Source organism: Perognathus longimembris, chromosome 1 (genome assembly GCF_023159225.1).
Source record: "Perognathus longimembris pacificus isolate PPM17 chromosome 1, ASM2315922v1, whole genome shotgun sequence".
NCBI classification, from domain to species: Eukaryota; Metazoa; Chordata; class Mammalia; order Rodentia; family Heteromyidae; genus Perognathus; species Perognathus longimembris.
The window spans coordinates 145492171-145506717 of NC_063161.1; the positions used below are offsets into that span (position 1 = coordinate 145492171).

At 43.2% G+C, this 14547-nt stretch overlaps 1 protein-coding gene across 6 annotated transcripts in view; it reads right to left on the minus strand.

Annotated features, from left to right (window-relative positions):
* Positions 1-1460: 1460 nt before the first annotated feature.
* Positions 1461-14547, minus strand: part of Tnc (tenascin C) — an 88795-nt gene continuing 75708 nt past the window's right edge. For all 6 annotated transcript variants that reach the window (XM_048340409.1, XM_048340400.1, XM_048340391.1 and 3 more), the window contains 7 exons: positions 14292-14422; positions 11187-11319; positions 9486-9637; positions 8614-8710; positions 7650-7811; positions 4918-5081; positions 1461-2205 (listed from right to left, as the gene is read on the minus strand). In XM_048340409.1, coding sequence (XP_048196366.1) covers positions 2095-2205; positions 4918-5081; positions 7650-7811; positions 8614-8710; positions 9486-9637; positions 11187-11319; positions 14292-14422 — 950 coding nt within the window. In that variant the 3' untranslated portion in view covers positions 1461-2094. The remainder of the gene's footprint in view (positions 2206-4917; positions 5082-7649; positions 7812-8613; positions 8711-9485; positions 9638-11186; positions 11320-14291; positions 14423-14547) is intronic.

The following is a 14547-nucleotide window of genomic DNA, read 5'->3' on the forward strand; positions in this document are numbered from 1 at the left end:
CAGCAGCTGCTGAGGTAGAGAAACTTTTATACTCTAGGGGCCCTGAAATCTTACCTTGATTTCTCCCTGATTGATTCATCTCAGGCCTTCCCCTTCCTTTTTCCCTTCCAGTAGTTCATATGAGCTATTTAGATTTTTGCCATTTCTCTGACAAGGAAATTTAGATAGCTGGGTTTGGAGGATCTCCTGAGCATTTGAGTTCGTTTTAAGTAATCAGAGCTTCGACACTTTGTGACTGGGAATTTTAATCTTTGTGTTGGCAATTAGCAGGAAAGGGATGTACAATGCACACAAAAAAATGAGATGTTTGTGTTGGAGATTACCTGTTGTGGTTTGTGATAAGTGTTAAGTCTATTTTTGTTGCCTGTGGAGGATTTAGCCGACTAGTCTACTTAAAAAGAAAAGAAAAGAAGAAAAAGGGCAAAGGATGGCTTCTCTAAAAGTGCACTCTGAATTAATGTAATTGTTACTACTTTGTTACTAATGTAATTGATGCTACTTTGTGTGTGTCTATTAGTCTGTGTCTATGGTGATTCATTTGATTGGGGCTAAAAGTCTGATGGCTGTGACCATAGTCCTATTGGAGATTGACCAAAAGTACTTCTTGTTGACTCTTGGCTTCGGCTAACAACATGAGCTTTTAACCAAGTGAGTCCTGAAGAATAGCATTAGGCACAGCTTGATTTCTATCTGGATTTCCTAGAAGTAACTGACCAATGTACTTAGGGCCACTGACTTAGATTTTTGCATGTTCTTGAGTTCGTGTGTGTGTGTGTATGTGTGTGTGTGTGTGTGTTTCAGTGTAGGCATGCCTAATTTAAAACTTTTTTGCATATGTGTATATATGCATATGGACCTCTTTCAAAAAAAACCCTTTTATTAGCATTCATTGTAGAAAGAGGCTTCATTATGATATTTACAACTTTAATATGATATACTCTGATAAATGCACCCCATCTATGTTACTCTTTGTTAATAAACTTCCTTTCTCCATGCTTCTTTTTTAAGTTTTTAATGCACTTTATTACTATTATCACTACTTTTTATGTGTGTTTGCTGGCTAGGACTGGGCTTGATTCCATGCTTCCTGCTCTTGCTCAACATTTCTCACAACTGGCACTCTACCACTTGAGTCAAGCTTCCCACTTTGGGCATTTTGCTTGTTAATTGGAGATGAGTGTTCTCTATTTGTCTGCCTGGGATGGCTCTGAACCATGTTTCTCACATCTCAGCTTCCTGAGTAGCTAGGATTGTAGGTGTGGGCCACTGGTGTCATGCTCAATTAAAAAAAAAAAAACCATGTATATGATATATTGTAGAGTGAATGTAGAGGAGTTGTTTCTTTTGTTATCCACTGGATACTGTTCCTCCTTCCAAGGTTTCTCCTTGTGTTCCTTAGTTCTTCTTTGTTGACTTGGGTGGAATTCAGACTCGCAATGGAAAGCAAAATACTACTAAACTCAAAAGTACTTGTGCTTTTATTAAAAAAAAATACAATCAGGTACTGTTCAGATGTATTTGGGGGGAAGAAACATCTCTTTAAAAATCCTTAGTTTTCATCATCATCATTATTATTATATTAATAATATTAATCATCTCCTTGCAGTGGAAACAGTATTGCTTTTCTGATTTTGACGGTATGAAATGTAAAAAGGAAAAAAAATGGGGAGGGTGGGAGAACAACTTCCAATGACACATGTTTTATCTTCACTACCAAAAATAATGATAATTAATTATACAGCTTTGTGTAAAATATGGCTGCTTCTAAAACAAACTACCACTGTAGCCTACCCCCCCCCCTTCCCAGAGCCACCCAAGAGAAGTAAAAACCATTATGTTGTTATCACTGGAAGATTTTTTTTTTCCTCTGAATCCAACAACAAAATAGAAACCTGTTGCAGACTGCTGTCTTTGGTGTGAAGGAATCTAACCGCAGAGTGGCTGGTGCCAGTGTCTTGAGATCCAAGGCCAGTTTTGACTCTTGCCCAATGCCCAGGTGTGGCTTGGTGATTGAACTGGCTGTGTGGATGCTTTGGTAAAATCCTTTTCCTTTCTCTGGGCCCCACTCCTCGCTCACCCAGTTGTCCCTGGAATTCATGCCCGTTTGCGCCTGCCTTCAAGATTTCGGAAGTTGCTGGGTCTTAGCTTCATCTCAGCAAACTGAATCGAGTACTCGTGTCCCTTCCAGTGGAACCAGTTAACACCCTGTGGAGTAGAGAAGGTCTTTTGTTGGTCCCCACCACTCCATTCAAACAAAAAGGAGTTGTTGCCTTGTGACCACATGACACACAATGTGGCATATGACAATAAACGAACTCCCTCTTGGCAATCTCTCTGTTTGGTTTGTGTTGTAAGGACTTTCAAAATGTCTGGATCAATCTATTTTTTTAATCTGTTTTTTATTTTATGTTAACCAATAGTCAGAACTGCTTACTAAGTTTCACTGCCATCTTGACCTACCATCTTGAGACAAAAGAGCTGCTGGTAAAATTGCAATTTTTAAAAATGATTTTTCATGATTGGAGATTAAAGAACCGAATAGCTAGGTACACAGTGTGTGTGTGTGTGTGTGTGTGTGTGTGTGTGTGTGTGTGTGTGTGTGTGTGATGTGATTATAATTCATAGGATTCCTATGGGGCATTTCAGTCGCAGTTTGGAATAGAATTGCAGAAAGAACAACCGTGAAAGGTACCATGGAGATTAAGTGAGTTTTAAACATGTTATCACAGTGTGGGTTAATTGGTAGGAGACTTGGTAAATAGCACTTTCTGAATCTCAAGGAGAGAGAAATATCCTTAAATTTTTGACTAATGCTTTCCTACAGGAAAAGACAATATTCATGTCTGGGTTTCTTGGTTCCAGGTGACTCTTTAGGGGAGTTCACAGGTGTGGAAGTCTGCCCCTAAGTGCATGAGGCCCTTCATCTTGCCCTGATAGCAGGGGACATCAAGACTGAGTAACCTAAGCTTCCGGCAGTGCTTTCGGGGTAGCCAGCCCTGGCACTGAGCCTTCTCTGCCAGCTACGCAGGGCTGAGGGGAACATGTCCACAGACAGGTTAGTGGCTAGTGAGATAAAGGAGACATAGAGACTATTTGCTTCTACTTTCTTGATGTTCCCTGACCTGGGCTGATCTCTGAGCCTGATGGGAGGTGATTATCTAGGAAAGGCTAGTTCATTTTAGAGGCAAACATGTTCATAATCATTCAGTGACCGTGAGCTCTTGAAGTTTGAGAGCTTAGTGCATGTGTTCCCTTCCTCTGCTTTGGTGCTTTGCTCTCATTGAGGTTTGAGGCTAGAAGACAAGCCTTCTTTTTTTTTTGGCCAGTCCTGGGCCTTGGACTCAGGGCCTGAGCACTGTCCCTGGCTTCTTCCCGCTCAAGGCTAGCACTCTGCCACTTGAGCCACAGCGCCGCTTCTGCCCGTTTTCTGTATATGTGGTGCTGGGGAATCGAACCTAGGGCCTCGTGTATCCGAGGCAGGCACTCTTGCCACTAGGCTATATCCCCAGCCCAAGACAAGCCTTCTTGTACAATGGAGAAGAAGTAAGGTAGGGAAAAAGAACTCAGAGAAGTCACCCATTTGGCTGAACAGCCCTTGCAATTTCTTTGTGGCTTCTAATGCTGTCTTTTTTTTTGGCTTGGTTTTCAGAAGGACCTTGTTTTATGCTGGTGTTTGTGGAGGTAATAGAATAAGGGTGAAGGTAATAGAATAATGTTGAGGCTGGAAATTAAAGCATCCTATTAAGATTGGAATGGCCAGCCGGGCCTGGTATTGAGGGTATTGGGTATTTCAGCTTTTGCTTCTTCTGAAACACATCATGAAAAAAAAAACACATACCCAGATTCCCTATAGGGTAAAGATAAAAATCACATGGCATAGTGATCCTAAGAGTGCTTTGAAAAAAAAATACCAGAAGTTAAAATCAAAAGAAAGATGCACATGTAGGGGACAATGGTTCTCATTTGCTAGCAATTAGTGTAGCCATAAACACAAGTGTCAAAACTAGTAGTAGAGAAAAGCAACTCCTAGCACCCGTGGCATGCCAGGAGACACTTGTAGAGCCAACCCACACCCCCCTGAAAAAATCCCCAACTAGGCAATGCAAATATGAATGAGCGCAAACCCTTAGAATACTGAATCCATGTGTCTGGGTTGGGGTGTATAACCTGGGCTGCTAAAGTTTTTACAAAACCCCTGAGCTCCCTAGGAGCAGCCCATAAGGTCCAAAAATAAGGAAGATGGTGTGATCTGTGAGCACATCCACCTCTTCCCTTCTCCCCCACCCCATCCCCAAGAAGAGTCCAGAGCAGGGCTGGTTGCTCCACTTGGCCCCATTTGCCTTTCATACATGCCAGTACAGGCAGGTCTCTGTGCAAGGTAGATTCTGGAGTTTGGTTTGTTTACTTGTTCCTCAAGGGGAATCTAAAAACAAACTGTTTCAGGCACTGTAGACATGGGGTTCTAGTTGGCTATGGTGCAGGGGAAAAATAATCAAGGGACCAGAAGGGGGGAGATTTAGGTGTGCCTACAAACTTGACTCTGAGACCTTAGGTAAGTCATCTATCTCTGGGCCTTGATCCTTCCATTAAGTGAGAGGATTTCATGTCTGTGGACTTTATCCTACGCATTCTTGGGGCTCTGAATGTGCGCTGGCCGGGGCGCTGCTAGGGTGTATTATCCCTGCTTCCTTTGAATGCCCTCCACTTTTCTCGGCTGCACTTTGGGAAGTTTGGAACTCATTTGACCACTGGTTCTCTTTGGGATCTGCAAGGATTAGCGGACGCCCCACCCCCACCCCATGTTATTGAGATTTCTTGTGGTGTCAGAAAGGTGACAGGTTGTTTGTCTCTGAGGTAGCTGTCTTATCCTCCAGTCCAGGATCCCTTCCCTTTGCCATGTCCTGCCAGTCCACTCACCTGACTGTGGTTGTTGTCTCCGTACCTCCCCATCAGGTTGACACGGTGACAGTTCTTATACCAGAAAGCTCCTTTGTAGGACAGGGCACAGTTGGTGATGGCAGAGTCTGTGTCTTTGTCAAATGTCGAGAAGGACCTGCCATTGTGGTAGGCCATGGAGTCCCCTGAGAGGAAAAGAGGGTAGTAGGGTCAGGAGGAAAATCAGGACCTGAGAAATCCTAGCTTCCATCTGGGCTGGGAAAGGCAGAACTCAAAGGGCATAGCTGAAAGACTCCATTTTAGGGTGGGCTAGCCTTGGACTTCAGACACAGAGTCAAGATTGAAGGTGAGAGTGGGTAGGACATTCTCATGGCAGTATTCATTTCTGAATCATAATGCAGTAGAAAGAAGGCTAGAGGTGGCTCTGGAGGTCCAGTTTCATGTCCTACCTCCTGGACTCTCTGGCTATGACCTTGCCCAAGCCTCTTGTGCTGACCCGTAGGTTTCTCCTTTGTGAAATGGAGCGAGCACACTAAAACTGTATACCTCAGAGGCTATTGTGAGAGTGAATACAAAGGTATATCCTCAACAGGTAGAAGGGTACGTAAATAGTTTAAAACAATTATTATTGTTAATCTTTTCCACATTCAGAAAAGAGCTTTTATAAAAAATAAATGCCTAGCTCTTTACAAAAAAATGATCAGAACATAAGCTAAAGAATTTGTCTTTAAAAGCGATTTACAAGCTGGGCATTATGATGCACACCTGTAATCCCAGTGCTAGGGAGTACTAGGGAGGCTAAGGTGAGAGAATCATGAATTCCAGATCAGCCTGAGCACATAGCAAGGCCCCATATAAAAGCCAACAAACAAAATTAAAAAATCACACATAATATACGCCTCTTCCACAAGCATTTGTTGACTTTCTTATGATTAAGTACTTTCAGATATTAGGTGCTATCAAATAGTATAGTGTCACAATTATTTTAAGGTACAGTATCATGTAGTTCTTATAAGTACCGCGTGCTAACCAATTGCGCCAACTGGAGCTCCTCATGTAGTTCTTATAAAAATATTTACTAGAAAAGCATTTGCCAATTCTTAGACAAGACTATCATTTGCTCATAATGCTGTTTGGGAATGTAGTTTGTAATTTAATATGATGGAGATTGGAAGCCTTTCAATGTCATTTCATTTTCTTATTCCTACAGTCTCAACTCTGGCCAGGTACTATGCACAAATATTCAAAGAATCCTAGGTATACTATACTGACATCTTGGAGCCAAGTTCTCAGAGAGACTCGGGTGTCTTTTTGGATGAATAAAGCTCCCAGTGCATGAGATGGCAGTAGATACTGAGGAGACAGAATGCTCTCCTAGGATGTTGGCAAGGGGCTGGTTGCCTTCAAAGCACACAGCACTATGCCAGCTGACCACTGTTATCTTAGTACTGATGCATTCTCTCCTTGGAAATACAGAGAGGGGACAGGGGCCACATTCCTGCTGCTTGGCAGATTTGTGTGCCATGAAACACTATCTTCCTTCCTGGAATACATCTCCACCAAACAGGTATTTATTGCCAAGTAATAAAATATCAGAATGCATTGAAGCATGCAGGGACTACTTTCCACGCCTGACTCTTATCACCAAAATGACTCTGCCTCCCTAAATGGTACCCTGATTTGACCACCCAGACCTGGAGACTTTTTCCTTTCTAGATGCTTCCTTTTGGAGCTCTGAAGGGTTTGGGGATTTGCTATGGACTCAGTCTTCTGTGTTCATAAGCACAAAAGAAGGCCATTCAAGGAGGGCATGGCTTGCATGGGTATGTACGCTCAAATCTCGTCTTTCATTGTTACCAAGATAATCATTGGCCATAGACCATTAATGCATCATCTATAAGCTATTTCCCCTTGGGCAAAGCATTAGGATTTCCTGTCCTGCCCTTTATACCAACATCTCACTGAAAGATTTCAGTGAGTACTACATGAGAGTAATGCAAAAGAGAATGGATGCTTTCTTGTAGGCCTTAGTATATATTGTTCCTTGTTTCTCCTATGCTGTAGAGCCAGAAAAATACACAAAGGCCGTTTCAATCCAGAGAAATCTTCAGCACTAGAATTAGAGTTCTGATCCAGGTAAGGAATAAAAGGGCTGCTTGGAAGGTGGTCCCCAGACTAGCAACAGGAGCAACAACTGCACCTCTAGGGAACATGAAAGAAGGGCAGCATCTTGCTCAGCTCCACCCAGACAGCCTGTGTCAGCAGCAGCTCCACATTGCAGGAGCCCCAGGGGCCAGATGCCCATAGCAGAAAAGCACTGTGATACATGAAGTTAAGGGTTATGGAAACATATATTTTTTCTATCAGTGTATAACTGATTTTTTTAAGGAGATAAATAAAAATAATTTTTTTGAGTGAGAGTAGTTACAAATTTAGTCGTGATGGCTCTGTTTCCCAAAACATTGCTTTAGTGACCAAAATAGTCACCTAATCTCTTGTTATTTCAAATTTTCTGGCCTAACACCTAAGACATATTGAAGGACTTGAGGATTTGCTAACTGGATGGATTATCATGAATGAAGGAAGTAAGGGAAGGAAGAAAGGGACAGAAAAGAAGGAAGGAAAGGGAAGAAGGAAAAGAGGAAAGGAAGGAAGGAAAGGAAAGAAGGAAAAGAAGGAAGGAAAGAAGGAAGGAAGAAAAGGGAGGGGGGAAGGAACAATGCACGGTTTAGTAGGTGTCGCTGCCCTGTTACCTGCTGTCCCGCTGTAGCCCTCCACCTTCAGCCTGTAACGCGTCTTGGCGTCTCCCACACTGAACCTGTCGTAGACGGCATAGGCTGTATCTCCATGGTCTTGCAGGTCCACACGCAGCTCATACTGCCCTTGAGCTGTGATTTTACTCAGGTTGTCCAGCCCTGTAGATGACAGGCAAGGGCTGCTTTAAGGGGCACAAGTGACTAATGCCATCATTTCTATTTTTTCCTGTCAGAGCTGCAGCTGGGACACAGAACAGAATGTCACAAAGACTTGGCCTTGAAAGGGGTCCTATTCACTGGTTCCATACAAGGAAAAACATATGGTGCTTCTTAAGACTCAGCTAAAATTGGGTTGAAATCTTTGTTCTTCCAATATCCTAATATATTGCAAAGACCCAAGGGAAGGCAATGGGTGATGTTAGGATATATAACAGTGCATAGATGAGTTCTGTGCAGGGAGATGGCTGAAAAATCTAAGTGGTGCAGATAGATGGATGATGGATGGACAATGAATGGATGGATGGATGATGGATAGGGAGATAGCACTGTAGTGCTGGTTTCTGGAAGATTTCAAACTGCTCATTGGCTGGATTACTGAGAATAAGCCATTCTAGTCCTCTGGGTGTCAGTTTTCTCATGTACCAGAGGGAAATCTGCGATTTGTAAGGGTGTTCTTATGTTATGGCTGTATGGGGCGGAGCCAAGTGCCTGACACACAGGAGGAAAACAGCCAGTTTACCAGTGAAGACAAGCTTATGACTGGTTACCGTTCATTCATAAAGTTCCTTCTTGACTAAACCTTTATTTTTAATAACCCAGAGCACCTGTTCTGTGCTATCTGTGTCACAGACCTCCTTTCATTATCATCTGTTTCTCTCACTTCTTGATCATGTGAACTAGGACAAATGAAATGGAGGGCAGAAATGGGTACTTCAGAAACAGACATGCAGGGCTGAATTACCAAGCCAAAATTCTTCTCTGCGGTCCCCGAACCCAGCAGCATATGCCTTCCAGTTGCGATAGAAGTCTTCCCGTCCATTCTTGCGTCTCAGGAACACCTACAAACACAGTTGGTGAATCTAAGCATACTTAAGTTACTGAAGGAAAGAGAGGTTTTTTTTTTTTTTTTTTCCAGAATGAATAGCATTGGGCCGTGGAAAGAATATCCATTTCCAGTTCTGTCCATCACCAATTAGCATATGACTTTGGGCAGGTCACCTGCCCTCTCTGAGCACATATTCTCTCCTGAAATATAGGGACAGAAAATGCCCCTTAGCTGTAGGGACTCATGATGTACCCATGTAGGTTCATCCATGCTAATACATCTATCCCTCTGTGCAGGAGAGGATCCTGATAATGGTGGCGATTGGATGTGGGAGCAGGGTGTAGATGGAAACTAGACTTCTGGATCAATTTTGCTGTGAGCCTTTAAACTGCTCTTAAAGTTTATTGATTAAAAAATATGTGATTCAGCACATACAATAAGCAAGTTGGAAGAATTCCAGCAAAACACTTAGCACAGTGCCTAGTTTATAGTAAGTGCTTGGCCACTGCTAATTAATATATATATATATATATCTAGTGGATTTTATGATCACCATCACTAACTTATCAGTTCGAGGAGGCTCAGATAAGGTAAACTATAAGAAAGAAGTTCCTAGCATTCTTCTTCTTTAATCCTAAGTTTCTTGGCATTGCTTTGTTTAAAGAGAGGGTTTCCAAGTAGGTGCCATTGTCTTGTAAATACTTTTGCAGAGGAGGACATAGCCTACACCTTCTCCTTGTGTCCTCCCTCTTTCCCCCATGGATGAGGGAGTCCACCTTGATACTCACAATCCATCCACCTCCATCAGAAGTCATGTCACAGTACACTTCCAGTGCCTGGGCCTTGTCACCATTCAGATAAATGGTGTAGAGGCCGGAGGTTGTGTCTCCATTTAGCATGGCTTGGGAGCAGTCCCTGGGGAAAGGGTACAGGAGTCCAACTGCAAGAGGAGGAGAAATAACACTCTCAGAGCAGAAGGACTAGGGTAGATATTTCTGATTGCAGCTTAAGGGTGGATATGCAAGCAACAGAAACAGTCTCTATTTCCTCCTGTGCAAGATGAGGGAAAGTCTGTCTCGCAGTGTAGGGGTTATAGATATGGTCTCTCATACTAGTAGTAACAGTCGAGTTGCTGTTCGGGAAGTGGTATGAAGTTATCCTGCTTCCACCTGGTACATCAAATAGCCCCTGATGAATGCCCAGGTACTAGCTAGAGTACTCTGTGTTCTAGCCCTCCAAGGATGGCTCACTGTGGATCAGGGCATCATCCTTTTAGGGTGCAGTCTTCTCTGAGAGTCTCATGAAAACCTGAGAGCTTTGAGCTCTTCAGACAAATACATCTCAGTCCATACTAGGAATATATCATCAGCTTCTTCAGAGGACTCTGAGTCAAGGACCTAAATCCGGAACCTGCTACTTGCTTTTATTGTATGTGTATGCCAGTCCTAGGACTTGAACTTAGGGCCTGGGTGCTATCCTTCAGCTTTATTGTTCAAGGCTAGTGCCCTACCACTTGAGCCACATCTACACTTCCAATCTCTCTCCCTCTCTCCCTCCTCTCCCTCACCATCTCTCCTCCTTGCTGTATTTACCGTCACCTGGGATTGCAGCATAAACTTCTTGCTTATGCCACAGCCCTAGTCTAAGAGCATCCTGAGGGTACGTGGATGATCTTGTGCTCCCAGCATTTGGCCTTGGATCTGGTGAACTGGAAGAACCCTCATCAACACATCTGTCCAGGGATGAGCCAAGGGCAAGGGGTGCTCCAGAGGCCAGCTCATCCCTTCCTTGCGAATTTATAGGGTCACTCCACTCACCAGTAGACAGCTCACTGGCCAGTGCTAGATGCAAGAGGAGGGTGGGAGTCCTCTGGTTTTGGGACATCTGAGCCCAACTTTGACTCTAAGAGGGTTGCCCTGATCAGGTTATGAAGTATCTGGAAGCCTCCATTTCCCAACTAGGAAACGGAGGCATGAGAATCTTGACACATTTTGCCAGCTTGGCCATAAGATTGTGATTTTGTGTATGGCACAGGCCTTGTAAACATTGAACATTAGAGGAGAAGGGGGCTTATATTGGGCTCAGATTGAGCTTGGCAATATAAGGACCACACACTGAGGTAGGAATTCAAATACAAGAGGTGATTCACCCTCATGAGGTCATTGTGCAGGTGGCCTTGTTAATCCCATTGTATATAGATGAAGAAACTGAGACCAGTAGAGAAGACTGAGCCTCCCTCCCTTAGACATGCAGAGTAAGGGGCAGGGCTGGCAAGTGAATCCAGAGGCATTCAGCCTACTCTTCTTTCTTTTCCTCATGGGTACCAGTTTGCTTCCACATTCCCTGGGCTTCCAGGCAGCAATAGCAGATAGATATTTTTCAGAGACATGTTTGAAACCGTCAAAGCAGAAGCCAAAAGGGAAGTGGAGGGTTGGTTCAATGTCACAAAGTTAGACCTCAAGACCCAGTCACATCCCTGGGCTTCTTACTTGTGGTAAAGATGGTCTCGATCAGCTTGCTCCTCAGAGATCCACTCAGTGCCTGGATCCTGGCTGTGTAGTGGGTAGATGGGCTCAGGTCTCCTAGGCTATAGGAGGTGGTGTCTGGCCCCACAATGACTTCCTAAGGCAGAGAAAGGAACATAGACTTTGGTCACAGATATTCTCAGCGAATAGACATAGCATTCATTCACTACCCCATGCACTCAGTAATTTAATCAACAAAATCTATGTCCAACTCTAAGTACCCAATTGTAGTATCAGAGATAGGGAAATTGCACATAAGCAAAGGTCCTGGGGACAGAAGGAGGAAGAAAGTTAAAATGAAGAGTCTATAACCTATTTCAGTTGTACTTGGTTTGGGACTTGTATGGAAAAGAGAGATAGAAAAGGTAGGGAATAACTACATTACAGAATCTCAAATGCCAAGCTATGGTGAGGTATGGAAGGTCTCTATGGTTTTTAGACAAATAAGTAACATATATTCAGTTGTGCTTTAAAAAACATTTTAAATGATAGCAAGATAAATTGCACTAGAGGCAAGAGGCTTGGAAACCAGTGAGGTGAGCTGTCCCTATATATGCTTTATAAAAAAAAAGTACAATGCTCTATCCTAGACGACTAAATTATCAGAGAGAGAGAGAAGAATGAGGCCTGGCCAGTGCAAATGTAGCAAGCTTCCCTCTTGAATGGAAAGATGAGCATCATAGGTCTGAAGGTGGGCGTGAGGGAGGCTTAAGCTGGCCTAAAGTTGTCTCTTCCAGAACAAAGATATCCAGGAGAAACAGATGGGTGACTCATTACTACAATGCTTGTGGCTGGTCTCTGAGCTGCTGTCCGGATTGATGATCCTTTCAGTTGAGAGGAGATTTTTATTTTCAAATCCTCTCACTAGTGTCTAATGCTTCTTCGTGGATGAATTTGGTGTCTGAGAGTGGAACTGAAGTTATAGTCAGGTGAACCAAACACAACATTGCTCTGTGCAACACTCAAACAAGGCCAGCTGGGTTTAAGTAGGGCAGTAGTGGGTTAGTGCAGAGGCGCATGGAAGTTCCTCTGTAACCTGAGAACTGGACTGTGCTATCCTGATTTTTCCCAGTGGGGGATTAAATTTCAGAGACCCTAAGAAACCTGCTCTCACTTTATTGTTGGTAGCAGAGGATGATCTTGTACCCAGGTTTCCCAACACTCTGACCTGTATTCTTTCTCCTACACTAAGTTGATTTATTTTTGAGCAAGATATATAAAGCTGAGGACTGAATGTGTTGGAAAATAAGCCAGGGTGAGCACCCATTTAATACTAGTGACCTAGCCTACCTTTGTATAGCCTTTAGAGAGTGATCAGCTGTCAGGTACAAAACCAGGTTCATTGAATTACTCAGGGATAAAATTGCCTATTGTCTCTCTAGGCTGCTGGGCAAAGTGGTCTTCTAAGCATTTAGGGTAGCTTGATGTGAGACCCAAGATTCAAGATAAACACAATCCTAAGAATTCCAGCTTGGATGGGACCCTAGGCTTCCATGTGTACAATGTAGTCATTTCACAGATGCGGGCACAGACACTTGGAATACACAGGATTTGTTTCAACTCACACAGTGAGTTTCTTCTTTATATACCAACTCCAGGAAGGTCATGAGAGTAATTAGAAATATGCTTCTCCTTGTAGTTATATATGACAGATTGGAAATGCCTGTTTAACTCGATTTGCTTATGATATCCACTAAAATGAGAGTAACGAAATATAAAGAGATGAAGAGAGTCAGAGAGACAACACCAGGCATAGCATGCTAACAGAGTCATGGTGGGTGGAAGGTGGTGAAGGAGAGAGCAGAATGGCCAAGAGCTGGGACTAAGAAAAGTGGGCAGAGTGCTGAGAGATTGCTTCATCACAATTATGGTACATGAACATGCTATCTCTGAGGGCAATGTGGGGTTTGCCTAAACAAAGTTTGGTTTGTATTGAAATAATTTCAACCCTCATATGTCCTCATCCCCTCTTAGTCCAGGTGGAAGGCTGGAGAGAATGAGCTAACACAGAGGCTCTGGATTCCAGTTTGCTACAATTAGTTGTTGAGGAGGTTGAGGTATCAAGTTGGAAGCCTGAGATAAAGTGAACCTTTACACACAGCAAGGGCCCAAAGTTTGCCCCAGACCAAAATAAAACATATTGCTGGATCTTGCCCAGGCGTTCTGCTGAGCCCCAGAGTTGGCAAACCCTGCTTGCTGGGCAGCTGGAGGTCCCAATTAACTCTTTCATCCTTGTCTCAAGGACAAAAGGATAAACCAGAGCAATAAACATTGGATAGGAGTGTGCTATATGAAATGTGACCCCAGTGAAATGAAACCAAAGGACAGCCAGAAAAGCAAGAAAAGAAACTTGGGAGAAATGATCTGCAGTTTACAGAATGAAATACCCGTTCAATATATTTTAGCAATCTGGATGATAACGAAACACCAAAAAAGCTGACTTAAAAAGTACCAATGTACAGAAATTGAAGAACTTACACAAAAGTACGGATAACTGAAATGAAAAAATTCAAGAGCAAGTTTGAAAGGAAAAGTTCAGAAAACCCCTTTCCTTGGCCTGAAGTTCTAAAGTTACTGAAAATTGAAAAGTAAAAGGAGGAAGTTCATGGAGCAAGAATAGACTTGCATTCACAACGATGTGAATGCTATTAATAATTGCTATGGCAAGGGCACAGTGAAATAAATTGCAATATGTCTGTGATGGTACCCTCTGTGATATATGTAGAACAAAATACTTAGGACAAAAATGCAGAAGAAACTCTCCATCTTTCCTCAAGAAAATATTCAGTGGCTAGGAGTCCGACTCCTAAAATGTCAAGGCTTACAAGTGGTGGCTCTGGACCTTGGCTGACTCTCAAAACTAGGATCTGGTTAAAATGAGAGAGGCTGGAGGGTATGACTCAGAAGGTCCGGAACTGTGTCCTGTCCACACTGGTTTGTCTTTTTCTTTTTAGCTCCTTAAATGTACTAGAGTGGAGAAATAGCGTCAGCTAATTCCCTCTCACTTATTTTAAGATCACATGTATTTGTCCCCCTAGCAGTGGGGAATGGTTTTACACTTGAAGCTACCTTGGTTGTACCATCCACAGATTCATAGACCAGGAGGTAACCAGTGACCGATGCCCGGGGAGGTCGCCAGGTGAGGAGGGCAGTTTCCGACTGGATATCAGTAGCCGTCAAGTCTCTTGGAGAATCGAGGTCTGGAGAGGACAATTAATATTAAGTAAGTCAGCAAGTAGAGGACATGGAATATCAAGAGGACTGGATTCCTACCACAAACCAATGTGACCCTGGGCAAGAAACTTCCCACTTGTAGATGAGGAGG